Raw genomic sequence first — 14,480 nt, forward strand, 5'->3', positions numbered from 1 at the left:
ATAAAAATCAAAATGAATAATTTTTTAATTATAATTGAAATATAAAAAACTCTTTCTAAAATTCATAGGCAAGGCAAAGTACCTAAATAGCATAAATTATTGGGGAAATAAGTGAAAAAATCTGGCAGTCTGTTATTCTTTTTTTTTTTAACCAACTTTATTACATACATGATTGTGTTTATGTTTCAGGCATGTAAAGAACACCACCCACCACCAGTGCAACATTCCCATCACCAAATCTCCCTCCTCCCCACCCAACCCCCACCTGTACTCTAGACAGGCTTTCTATTTCCCTCATACATTCTCATTATTAGGATAGTTCAAAACATAGTTATTTCTCTAACTAAACTCATCCCTGTTTGCGGTGAGCTTCATGAGGTGAGCTGTAACTTCCAGCTCTTTTTTCTTTTGTGTCTGAAAGTTATTATTGCAAGAATGTCTTTCAATTTTCTTAAAACCCATAAATGAGTGAGACCATTCTACGTCTTTCTCTCTCTCTCTCTCTGACTTATTTCACTCAGCATAATAGATTCCATGTACACCCATGTATAGGAAAATTTCATGACTTCATCTCTTTTGACAGCTGCATAATATCCCATTGTGTATATGTACCACAGTTTCTTTAGCCATTCATCTGTTGAAGGGTATCTTGGCTGTTTCCAGAGTCTTGCTATGGTAAATAGTGCTGCAATAAATATAGGTGTAAGGAAAGGATTTTTGTATTGTATTTTTGTGTTTCTAGGGTATATTCCTAGGAGTGGTATAGCAGGTCATATGGGAACTCGATTTCCAGTTTTTGGAGGAATCTCCATATTGCTTTCCATAAAGGTTGAAGAACTAGATGGCATTCCCACCAGCAGTGGATAAGAAATCCTTTCTCTCCACATCCCCGCCAACACTGCTTGTTCTCATTCTTTGTGATGTGTGCCAATCTCTGTGGTGTGAGGTGATACCTCATAGTTGTTTTGATTTGCAACTCCCTGATGACTAGTGATGTGGAGCATTTTTTCATGTGTCTTTTGGCCATTTGTATTTCTTCTTTGTCGAAGTGTCTGTCCATTTCTTCTTCCCATTTTTTGATTGGATTAGATGTTTCTTTTTTCTTGTAAATTTCTGTCAGTGCCTTGTATATTTTGGAGATTAGCCCCTTATCTAATGGCTATTGGGTGAATAGTTTCTCCCACTCAGTGGGGGACTCTTGTATCCTGGGTGTGATTTCTTTTGAGGTGCAGATCTTTCTCAGTTTAACATATTCCCATCTGTTAATCTCCACTTTCACTTGCTTGGAGAGTGCAGTTTCCTCTTTGAAGATGCCTTTAGTCTCAATGTCCTGGAGTGTTTTACCTACATGCTGTTCTATATATCTTATGGTTTCGGGTCTGATATCGAGGTCTTTCATCCATTTGGATTTAACCTTCGTACATGATGTTAGCTGGGGGTCTAAGTTCAATTTTTTGCAGTGGCTAGCCACTTGTGCCAACACCAGTTGTTGAAGAGGCTTTTTTTTTTTTTTTTTTTTGATCGTAGTGGCTTACATATTGTTGACAATGATATTTTAGGTACATATTTACATAAAATCAGGGGGGATTCCCAACACCAAATTGTCCTCCCTACACCTCCGTTTTTGTCCTACCACCCATATCCTCTTCCCTCACCCCCAGGGTAGCTAGGATATGTGGTCTCCTCTGTATCTAGCCTACTGCATAGTAGTCTTGCACCTGTTTGGTCCTGGTGTCTCCCTTGTTTCCCCCTCTAATTGGGGGGGCAGGACTAGCTAGTTCAAGTTACGTGGTTTTGTTTGAAGGAGAGAAAAGTAGTAAACTGGGGTAAAAGTCTAATACGCCGAAAATAAGCGGAATTCTTCCAGAGGCTCTCAACATCGGTTTGAGAAACGAAGGAGAGAAAAAAGGTGAAATATTCCACCAGTACAAAAAGAAGTGTCAAATATCCCGTGAGGACTCCAACAATAAACACAAGCACCAAAAAAAAAAAAACACAAAAACAAACACAAAACAAGCAAACAAACAAACAAACAAAATGCCATGGTCTTGATATAAGAAACATGGCATAGCATACAAAGGAAGAAAAGAAAGGAAGAGAAAGAATAAGTATAACTGGGGACAACTTCAATTATCACACCCAAACAGAGAAATTGACCAAAAATAGATAGGTAAATAAAAATAATAATAATAAATGAAAATAAAATAATAAAGAGGCTTTCTTTGCTTCATTTAGGATTTCTTGCTCCTTTATCAAAAATTAGGTGATTGTATGTCTGGGGAATATTCTCTGAGTATTCAAGCCTATTCCACTGATCTGAGGGCCTGTCCTTATTCCAATACCTTGCTGTTTTGATAACTATTGCTTTGTAGTACAGTTTAAAGTTGGGGAAAGTAATTCCTCCCATATTCTTTTTCCCAATGATTGCTTTATCTATTCTAGGGTATTTATTGTTCCAAATGAATTTCAAAAGTGCCTGATCCACTTCTTTGAAGAATGTCATGGGTATCTTTAGAGGGATTGTTTTAAATCTGTACAATGCTTTGGGGAGTATTGCCATTTTAATAATGTTAATCCTGCCAACCCAGAGCAGGGTATATGCTTCCATTTCCACATGTCCTCTCTTATTTCTTGCAGCAGAGTTTTATATTTTTTCTTTGTATAGGTCCTTCACATTCTTAGTCAAGTTGATCCAAGATATTTGAGTTTGTGTGGCACTATTGTGAATGGGGTTGTTTTCTTAATGTCCATTTCTTCCTTATTACTATTGGTGTATAGCTAGGCCATTGATTTTTGTGTGTTAATTTGGTAGCCTGCCACCTTGCTATATGAGTCTATTGTTTCTAGAAGCTTTTTTCATGAGACTTTAGGGTTTTCTAAGTAGAGTATCATGTCATCTGCAAACAGTGAGAGCTTGACTTCTTCCTTTCCTATCTGGATTCCCTTGTTATCTTTTTTTTTTTTTTGCCTAATCGCTATAGCAAGTACTTCCATTGCTATGTTAAATAGGAGTGGTGAGAGCGGACACCCTTGTCTTGTGCCAGAATTTAGAGGAAAGGCTTTCAGTTTTTCTCCATTGAGGACAATATTTGCCTCTGGCTTGTGGTAGGTGGCCTTAACTATATTGAGAAAGGTTCCTTCCATTCCCATCTTGCTGAGAGTTTTGATCAAGAATGGGTGTTGGACCTTATCAAATGCTTTCTCTGCATCTATTGATATGATCATGTGGTTTTTATTTTTCTTGTTGTTGTTGTGTATTATGTTGATAGATTTACGGATGTTAAACCATCCTTGCATTCCTGGGATGAAACCTACTTGATCGGAATGGATGATCTTCTTTTTTTTTTTTTTTTGTGGTTTTTGGGTCACACCCGGCAGTGCTCCGGGGTTATTTCTGGCTCCACGCTCAGAAATTGCTCCTGGCAGGCACAGAGGACCATATGGGGCGCCGGGATTCGAACTGATGACCTCCTGCATGAAAGGCAAACGCCTTACCTCCATGCTATCTCTCCGGCCCCGGATGATCTTCTTAATAAGGCTTTGAATCCTATTTGCCAGGATTTTGTTGAGGATCTTTGCATCTGCATTCATCAGCGATATTGGTCTGTAATTTTCTTTTTTTGTAGCATCTCTGTCTGGTCTTGGTATCAAGGTGATGCTGGTTTCATAAAAGCTATTTGGAGGGAGCTGGGCGGTGGCGCTAGAGATAAGGTGCCTGCCTTGCCTGCGCTAGCCTAGGACAGACCGCGGTTCGATCCCCCAGCATCCCATATGGTCCCCCAAGCCAGGAGCAACTTCTGAGCGCATAGCCAGGAGTAACCCCTGAGCATCACTGGGTGTGACCCAAAAACCAAAAAAAAAAAAAAAGCTATTTGGAGTCTTGCCAGGATTGGTAGTAGTTCCTCGTGAAAGGTTTGAAAGAATTCATTAGTAAATCCAACCATGGAAGATTGTAAGAGTCCAAAATTTTTTCCATTTCTTCCAGGCTTTCATTTTAGTGGCATAGAGTTTCTCAAAGTAGTTCCTGGTTATCCTTTGAATCTCTACCATATCAGTAGTGATCTCTCCTTTTTCATTCCTAATACAAGTTATCAAGTTTGTCTCTCTTTCTCTCTTTCTTCCTTAGTTTTGCCAGTGGTCTATCTATCTTGTTTATTTTTACAAAGAACCAACTTCTGCTTTCGTTGATCTTTTGGATTGTTTTTCGGGTTTCCACTTCATTGATTTCTGCTCTCAGCTTTATATCCTTCTGCCTCCCTATTTTTGGGTCCTTTTGTTGAGCACTTTCTAATTGTAAGAACTGCGTCATTAAGCTATTCAGGTATGCCCTTCTCCTTTTCTGACATGTGCTTGCAAAGTTATAAATTTTCCTCTCAGTACTGCTTTTGCTGTGTCCCATATGTTCTGATAGTTTGTGTCTCCATTGTCATTTGTTTTCAAGAAGGTTTTGATTTCCTCTTTGATTTCATCTTGGACCCACTGGTTATTCAGTATTAGGCTGTTTAACTTCCAGGTATTAAAGTTTTTCTTCTGTGTCCCTTTGTAATTCACATTTCAGGGCCTTGTGGTCAGCCAAGGCTTTGTGGTCAGCCAAGGTAGCCTGCAAAATTTCTATCCTCTTGATATTATGGAGGTATGTTTTATGTGCTAGCATGTAGTCTATCCTGGAGAATGTCCCATGTACATTAGAGAAGAATGTGTATCCAGGCTTCTGGGGGTGGAGTGTCCTGCCTATATCTACTAGGCCTCTTACTTCCATTTCTCTGTTCAGGTCTAGTATACTCTTGTTGGGTTTTAGTCTGGTTGACCTGTCAACTGTTGACAATGCCGTGTTGAGGTCTCCCACAATTAGTGTGTTGTTATTGATATTATTTTTCAGATTTTTAACAATTTTATTAAATATTTTGCTCGCCCCTCATTTGGTGATATATGTTTAGGAGAGTAATTTGTTCCTGCTGTACCTATCCCTTGATTAATATAAAATGTCCATCTTTGTCCCTTACAACTTTCCTAAGTATAAAGTTTGCATCATCTGATATTAGTATTGCCACTTCAGCTTTTTTATGGGTGTTGTTTGTTTGGATGATTTTCCTCCAGCCTTTTATTTTGAGTCTATGTTTCTTCTGACTATTCAAGTGCACTTCTTGCAGGCAGCAGAAGGTTGGATTGAGTTTTTTGATCCATTTAGTCACTCTGTGTCTCTTAACTAGTACATTTAGTCCATTGACATTGAGAGAAAGAATTGTCCTGGGAGTTAGTGCCATCTTTATATCGAAGTTTGGTGTGTCTGTTGGTCAGTCTTGTCTTAAAGTAGGCTGTTCAGTTTTTCTTTTAAGAATGGTTTTGAGTCTGTAAGGTTTCTGAGCTGTTGTTTGTCTGTGAAACCATGTATTATTCCTTCAAACATGAAAGTGAGTTTTGCTGGGTGCAGTATTCTAGGCGAAGCATTTATTTCATTGAGTTTTGTCACTATGTCCCACCACTGCCTTCTGGCCTTGAGTGTTTCCAGTGACAGGTCTGCAGTAAATCTCAAGGATGTTCCCTTGAATGTAATTTCTCTTTTCTTTTTTTTTTTTTTTTTTTTTTTTTTGGTTTTTGGGCCACACCCTGTGACGCTCAGGGGTTACTCCTGGCTATGCGCTCAGAAGTTGCTCCTGGCTTCTTGGGGGACCATATGGGAGCCGGGGGATCGAACCGCGGTCCGTCCTAGGCTAGCGCAGGCAAGGCAGGCACCTTACCTCCAGTGCCACCGCCCGGCCCCCGTAATTTCTCTTTTCGATCTTGCTGCTTTCAGAATTCTGTCTCTATCTGTGGGATTCGTAATTGTGACTAGGATGTGTCTTGGGGTGTTTTTTCTGGGGTATCTTTTAGAAGGTACTCTTCAGGCATGCAGGATTTGATCTCATGTATTCTTTAGCTCTGACAGTCTCTCTTTAATGATGTTCATTTTTTTTTTGGTGGTTTTTGGGTCACACCTGGCAGTTCTCAGGGGTTTTTCCTGGCTCCGTGCTCAGAAATTGCTCCTGGCAGGCACGGGGAACCATATGGGACACCGGGATTCGAACTGATGACCTTCTGCATGAAAGGTAAACGCCTTACCTCCATGCTATCTCTCCGGCCCCTTTAATGATGTTCTTGACCTTTGATTCTTCCTGGAGATTTTCTTCCTGGATCTCTGGGACTCCAATGATTCTTAAGTTGTTTCTGTTGAGCTTATCATAGACTTCTATTTTCTTCTGTTCCCATTCTTTGAGTAATTTTTCCATCGTTTGATCATTTGCTTTAAGGCATTTTTCCAATTTCTTCTGCTGTATGGAAGTGTTATTCATCTCATCTTCCAGTGTACTAGTTCTATCCTCAGCTTCTGTTAACCCATGGGAAAGCTCAACCATGTTTTTCTTCAATTTATCTAATGAGTTTTTCAGACCTGTTATTTGACCTGAAATTTCAGTTTGAAGTTTCTGATTTCTATATTCATATTCTCTTGATTCTTATTAGTGTTCTCTTCTATACTTTCTTTGAGTTCTTTGAACATCTTCCATATTGTGACTCTAAACTCCTTATCTGAGAGACTCACTAGTTGGTTGGTCATGCTTAAATCATCAGAGTTGCCATCATCATTCTCTATGTCTGGCGCTGGCCTGTGCTGTTTCCCCATTGTCACAGTTGTATTGTGGGTTTTTCTACGTGTTGTGGTTGTATTCATTGGCTAAATGATGTACACGGCTGCGAAGCGAAAGAACCACTTTTCTATCTGTTATTTTTTATTTCAAAGTGTAAAAGAAAGCTAAAGTAATCATGATGTGTGCTATTAAAAATTAATAAATAGATCAATGGAACTGTATAGTCAAAAATAGGATTAGATATATAAAATAATTATTTTATCTAAATATATTTGGTAAAAATGCCTTGTCTATGAATGGTGATAAACAATGATGCATAACTAAAAAGTAAACTCACTTAAAATAGGAAAATAATTAAAAATAAATCAAAGCCCTAAATGTAAAAAAAATTCTAAAACTAAAAAAAAAAGTGGGAAGAAAACAGAATAATTATGATCTTGGGTCAGATAAAGATTTCTTAGGACATCAATATCAAGAAGCTATTAAATATTTCTTAGTCAGATTTTATTGGAATTAAATATATTTCAGATCACAGTGGGAATTGATTTTTCACTATATTTTCTACTTTTTTGCATCTATCCCAACCACTCTATTCAGAGCCCCAAAACTCTATTCAGAAAAGACATTGTATCTTATGTTCACTGTAGAACTAGAGAAAATCTGGAAATAGAAGAAAATATCCAAGAACAGATGCCTGAAGAAAAAAACTAAGGTGTGTGTATGTATGTATATACACCCATATACATACACAAAGTATACATATATAATGGAATTTTACTTTACTATAAGAAATGATAAAATCATGGAATTTACTGCTATTTGGAAGAATCTGGAAAGTATCATGTTGAGTGAAGTTGGCCATAAAATAGAAGGGCAGACATAAATTGATTTCTTATATGTGGAATATAAATAAATAAGGTAGAAGAAAAACAGAAACAGAAAGGAAGCAGAAACTGAGAACTGATTTATAGTAGGAATCTCATAACAGGGGAAAATGTCCAGATGAGAAGGGGTCATTGGTACAATGACAACAGTGAAGTGAGGAATGGACACTGATGGAACTCATGTTAAAATTTTTGTGTATAGAACCTTAAATAAACCACATTGCTTAAAAGAAAATATATTTTTTTAAAAAGTAAAAGTCCACTAGAAGAGTGATTTGATCTACACATACATAAATACAAGTGGTTTTTATTTTTCACTAAATGATATTAATTCAGTGTCTAATGTAGCAGCCATCTAGAGCTGTCTCTTTCAACAAAATTGGACATTAAAATTTGCTTTCAAATGGAAGAAAATACCTATTATTAAGATTTCAATAGCAGTTTTTATGATTCATATTTCATGTAATCTTGGAAAGCTTTTTAATTCAAATATAAATTTGGTCTGTTATTTATGAAGGTTTAAGATTAATATGAGTTGTATAATTCAACATTTTAGAGGGGAAATGAGAAGGAGAGAAGGCTAGAAAAAGGACAGAATAGAGAGTCCTGGGCACTTCAGCCAAGAAAGGAGTAGAAAATCTGGATCTCTATACCTAAGCTTTAACACATTTGTAACTACTTAAACTATAATAATTAAAACAATGCCCCCTGCCCCTATTAGTTCTTAACTACTTAACAAAGCACCATTGTTCTACTATTACTCATTGTTTTAATGTTGGAACTAGACTTAATACTGCTTAAACACTAGAACATTATAGATATGTTTTAAATTCATAAGTTCTTTTTTTGTTTTTGTTTTTGTTGGGTATTTTTGGGCCACACCCATTTGATGCTCAGGGGTTACTCCTGGCTAAGAGTTCAAAAATTGCCCCTGGCTTGGGGGGACCATATGGGACACTGGGGGATTGAACCGCAGTCCTTCCTTAGCTAGCGCTTGCAACGCAGACACCTTACATCTAGCGCCACCTAACCGACCCCAAAATTCATAAGTTCTTACAGAGATATATGTTAGACTTTCCAGTGAACTATACTATATATGTCAAGATGTGTATTTTCTAAAAATTTTAACATAAATAAAACTTCAGGTCAAAGTTAACCAGAACTGTTTTAAGTGAGGAAAACTAAAATAGATATGCTCCATAAAATCAAGAAATGAAAGAAAGAGAAAATTAGACTGACCATAATATATACTTAGTATATTAGTATATTTAGTATATTTATATATTTAGTATATTAGACAGTACTTATCTGTGTTAGGAAAGCTGATATTAAAAAATATTGTAACTTCTCTTATGAAATATTAGTAACAAATATGTCTTTTCTGATAAACTTTCAGCTATACTTCCCTTGAGGCTTAATAAAGTAAACAACAAATGTTGAAAAGTATAAATGTAAAAGCCAATCTTTACTTACCATGTTAATACTTACAAGCTACCTAAAATATATGTTTAAAAGCCTTAGTCAAGCTAACAACCTCAATTTACATTCTGAGACTTAAGATGCAACTGACATTGGATATCACTTATTTTTGCAAAATAGAATCTATATTTTTACAAACTAAGAAAAATGATTGCTGTTTTAAATTATTAGATATTGACAACTCTGTATTAAGAAATGCTGGATGGAAGGAAATGTCATACAGAAACAAAAATAAATTGTAGAAAATAAAAACATTAATTTTGAGATTACTACCAAAATGTATAACCATGAGGTGAAGAAAAGTTCAGCCATTTTCTATCTTATTTTCTGAGTTTCACAGAAATAGAATATCTGACTTGTATTCTCTGCCCTCATATACTCAGGAAACATTTAATTCTTCAGTTTACACTGATGACATGATATGAAAGTCATACCATTAAATGATATGGCATGAAAGTCATGAAGTCAATCTGAATAAAGAAGAGATTTTTGCCTATTCTTTCTAAAAGAAAGCCTTTTTTAGGAATACATAAAAATAAATTTGAGTGAATCCCAGGAAAATATTTTGTAATCAAGAACACCATCTGGCAAATTAAATAGTTACCCACGAGGGCAACAACTCATTCATAAAGACAACAGTGTAAAATCACTGTCCACAAATAGATACTCCATGACTGTCATAATTTTGAAAGTCTGTGTCCAGGAAAGCCTGGTGTTTGATATTCTCAGTACAATATTACTATCTGAGACAAATTGTTTACTTCTGAGCATTTCTATGCTTAGATATGTATCTGCTAGGACTAAGCATTTTTTTGGGGAAAAAAAAATCCCTGTTCTGCTTTTAGGTGTTCCTGTAGCAATTGATGTAGGTTTGGCCACCAATTCAGATGAAAAATCCCCATATGTCACCTCCATTTCCATAAATAGGTATTTGCACCTGTCATCCACAAACAAAATCTGTGGGCCAAGTAGTTGCCAAAAAACATAACCTTCAACTGCCCAATCTCTAGGTAGGTTTGAGCTATCACTTCATAAATTAGACTGTGATTAATTTTATCCTTTTCCCTATGAGTTACTCGTTCTCAGCCCTGGCTTCATATTAGTAACAGTGGTGCTATTTATATACTAGTACTTCTCTTAATATTGTATGATATTAGTAAATCCTGAGAAGTGTGCAAATGCTCCTTGGTTCAAAGAACAAAGCTTTTGGGAAAAATCAGGAAACTTACTATAAACTTTATCAGATTTCTCAGAAGAAACTCTATGGACCATGAAAGAATGAAAGGCATACTGAAAAAAATTCAAAAATCATCCAGCACTAAACACAATTTCCCTCAAAAAGTTTTTTGAGATATGTGTATTTATCTTTATTTCAGTTCCTACTTCTCTTATATTACTTTTACATTCTTGAAATTTTTCAAAAGATTTTGTGTTTTTATAAGCACTCTGGCAACTGCATTCAGACTACTTTATGATTTTAAATGATTTAATATTAACACTTAGAAAAATAATCTATGCCATTATTTATTAATGTATTTATATGTATACATTTATTTAACAGTCATATTTTAGTCAATGGTTTAAAACCATAACTCTTTAAAATGCACTAATGTAATATAATGATATTGTTATGCATTTTTAAAATGAAGCATGTGTTTTATTTGTATATTTAAAGAAAGGCTTTATTTCTCTTTTGATTTGTTTTTAAAAGAAAGGTGTTTTTTTTTCTATAACTGAAACCCAACTACAAACATATCTGTAGTCATAGTGCTTAAATAAATCTATTATCAAAGGTTAAAAAAAGAAAGACAAGACTATAAAGCTGATTGGTGCTGGTAGAATCATTTAGGCTATATATATTCACTTGGCTTGGTGGGCTATTTTTTACATTATGTCTGCTATTTTCTGGGGTTCAATTTCATATCTTCACTAGGAGCTATGATGGGTTACCTAGGAATGTGGACTTTCTTGGTGAAACTGGTGTCTTCAGTGTGATGTTGGAGGAGGAAAATTCTTTCTGGTTGGCAAGTGCACTTAAGTAATTCTGTATTTGGGCAATGAAGATTGAACACAAGGCTTCCTATGGTCCCCTAAGAGATTCATACCAGCATTATGCCAAGAGCATAATACCAAAACTGCTGAATTTACAGCGCTGTTAGTGGCATGTGGAGGAGTTGTAAGCTGACATCAAGCACTTCTCTGGGAGAGGACTTTGGGCTATGGTTCTAAGTTGGTGTCTTGGCATCCCTCAGGTTCTAAATTGCCTCTGCTGGTGTCCTGGGGTGCTAATCTCCAATTTTCTTTTTGCAATATCTGGAGGAGCTACTTAAGGAGTTGCACTTATTTTCACTTTTCTAGAAATTATTAATATGACTATTATTATTATTTGGCTACTTCAATTGTATTAGTTATGAAGATTTGCATTATAGTTGCTGCTGGCAGTTGAGTAGGAAAGAGCCATAAAGCGGGTCCGGTCACTAATGTGATATGCTTCTAGTGGTTCCTTATTTCTTTTTATGACATGAATAGAAATCATCAATAAAGAAGGATCAACAATTCTCTCTAGGATTCTGGTCCTGAGCCTACCTTGCTGTCAGTATACATCTTCTTATAGGCATAGTAATGAAAATTAGAGCAGCTATTATAAAAAGTAGTCTGGTGATTTCTTAAAAAACTAAAAATTAGAAATATAATTCATCAACTTATTTACTAAAATACAAAAACACTCAACTAAAAAGTTGTATGTTTTCCATAGTTTTTTGAATAGCCATGACATAACAACAACCTATGCGGTCCCTGATGAATCAATGAAGATATAGTATGGATATACAACAGAAAACCATTAAGTTATATAAACAGATTAATATGGCCACTTTTTACATTTATAGGCCAAGAGGGTAACATATTTAGTAAAATAAATAGAAAATCTACATCAGGATTTTACTCATATATCATAGAAAAATATGGATGAATAAAACAAAATAATTTTTAATTACTTAAGATAGATTACTAGTCACCAGAAGAGAACAGAGGGAAAAGAGGAATGAAACAAAAAGGTGAGAAATGTCTGATACAGGAAAAAACTGGACTTTTACTGGGTGACATAATATGTAATATACAGATGCTGATTGGATGTACACATATGCACATTTATGAGGTTATAATGTCATGTTTCTTTATCTTTCAAAATATTAAATACTAATGAGGGTAAAACTCCGATAATGATCCTTCTATTCTTCAACATGTATCACTGCACAGCTGTCTGCTAGCACCAAATATCTAACATCATATGAGATTTTTTTAATGTTTTGGAGATCTTAACTCTAGAAAATTGGAAAAATATAAATACAGCCATCAGCTTTGATTAAGACATTGACCCATTACAAAAGAGAATGTTCCAAACCATTTATTAGAATAAGTTTAAGATTGTAATCAGGGCTAAAGACCTTCACAGAAAGATGTTAAGATCACACATTATCTACCATAATGTTAAGGCTTTTTATTGCCAAAAGAGTTGAGTAAGTATTTCTTGGAATTGAGAAGTAAGAGTTGATAAACCTATGAAGAAAAAAATGTAAAAAAAGTGGTCAAGAAAGGGAAAATGTCAGCTACAGAGGGGACCACTTATACTAGCAAGGGGGGGGGGGAAGGGGAGGGATATGGGATGTAAGCTAGGAATGGGGGTGGTGGGAGGACAACTCTGGTGGTGAAAATTCCCCTGATTCAATGTGAATATGTATCTAAAGTATTACTGTGAAAGATACGTAATCCACTTTGGTCAAAATAAAAATTATTATTATAATAAAAAAGAATAAAAGAATACACAATGAAAAAAAAGAAAAGAAAGGGAAAATGGAGATCTAAGAGAGATAAAAATGTTTAAGAGAGAACTCCTGTAAATATAATCTTAACAGACAAAAAGCAATGACTCCATAAAAAGACACTTAAAAAAAAAAACACCTAACCCATATACTCTGAAAAATAGTGCTTATTAAAAGGAGATAAGAGTGAGGATGCGAGTAAAAGGAGAAAAATACATGAGTGATGGTGTCGGGTTCCCAGACCTATGGTGGATATGGTATATATATATATATATATATATATATATATATATATATATATATATATATATATATATATATAATCATCAAGGTGCAAAGTTACTCCTAAAACTCAGATAGCTTTCTAAATCAATGATACCAGTAATGATATCATAAATTGTACCAATAATTAATGGTACCAGTAATATCAGTCAAGAAGATCCTTTCAACACATAAGCAAACATGTGAGAATTACCTTTCACCATGAAAAAATAATTTTCCTATTTGCAGTCTAGAGAGATTGTTGTTGCCAACTCATCCTGAAAAATCATTGTTCTCAATGCATATTATGAACAGAAACATTTTTCCAACAGAAGTATTATGTACCATCATAAGAGAATGGGTAGGCTGATTCAGGCTGCCTGTGAATGGCATATGTGAACAGAGTCTGGACTGTTATACTTTTTCCATGCCCAAAACTGATCACAGTACTTTAATTTTTCATTGATTGGCTGTACATTGAGCTTAGATAAAATTACAAATACATTATGTAGTATTATGTAGTATTACCATCAGAAACTGTATATGTAGCTCACTGGTCCTAATGTGAACACCCAGAGTTGACTATATAAACTCACCCTTCCCAGTTCTTTATCTTCAAGGGCGAGAACCCCAGTGCTTTCTGTGAAGAGTTTTACCTTGACCACAGGCCTAGGGTGGGTAGTGGTGAAATCTCCTTGAGTTCCCCATCTGCAATGAAGAAATAAAGTTTTTCTTAAAAATGCAATATATTTGTTTGTTTCTTCACTCTAGACAAATACTTATCCTTATAAGGAACATAAGTAATACAGAATATTTTGTGGTTCAATGTGATTTTTATCACTACTCTTAATTCTTGCAGGTAGCACAGTATGAAAGAAATATAAATAAGTTTTATACAAGCAATGGTTATTTAGCTATTTTAAAAAGTAGCTGAATTAAGTATGCAATAGAATTTAGATTATGTTAAAGCATAATATTATTTTATTGACTAAAATACAAATTAGCATGCCATTTTATGGATAACATTTCTAGATGTTTAATTATATACCAAGGAATTTCTAAGTAACCTAATTTTTTATTCTTAAGACCACCCCATGCATCTTAGAAAATTTTATCAAATATTTTAGTTATTCTATTAGTAGAATATCTTATTTGTCAAATTATATAATTTTTTAAATTATCTGTCAAAAATAGACATAACATTATATGTGTTTGTTAGAACATTTATCAATATACACTGCTGAGAAAATCTATACCAGTTTTTAAAATCATCATAATAAAATAACATGTTTTCTAGTCTTTTTAGTAATAACATCTTATCTTTATCACTCAAATTCATTTTAGCATATTTAGAAACTGAAACAGAACATATTAAGATATCATAAATAATTCTTACAATTTAGAGGATTATA

General features: G+C 34.8%; 1 protein-coding gene across 1 annotated transcript in view; it reads right to left on the minus strand.

Moving 5' to 3' along the window:
* CADPS2 (calcium dependent secretion activator 2) overlaps nucleotides 1–14,480 on the minus strand; it is a 613,966-nt gene that overhangs the window by 264,730 nt on the left and 334,756 nt on the right. The window contains 1 exon segment of the mRNA XM_049771072.1: nucleotides 13,665–13,776. Within this exon segment, the coding sequence (XP_049627029.1) occupies nucleotides 13,665–13,776 (112 nt within the window).

The sequence above is a fragment of the Suncus etruscus genome, chromosome 1 (genome assembly GCF_024139225.1).
Source record: "Suncus etruscus isolate mSunEtr1 chromosome 1, mSunEtr1.pri.cur, whole genome shotgun sequence".
Lineage (NCBI taxonomy): Eukaryota > Metazoa > Chordata > Mammalia > Eulipotyphla > Soricidae > Suncus > Suncus etruscus.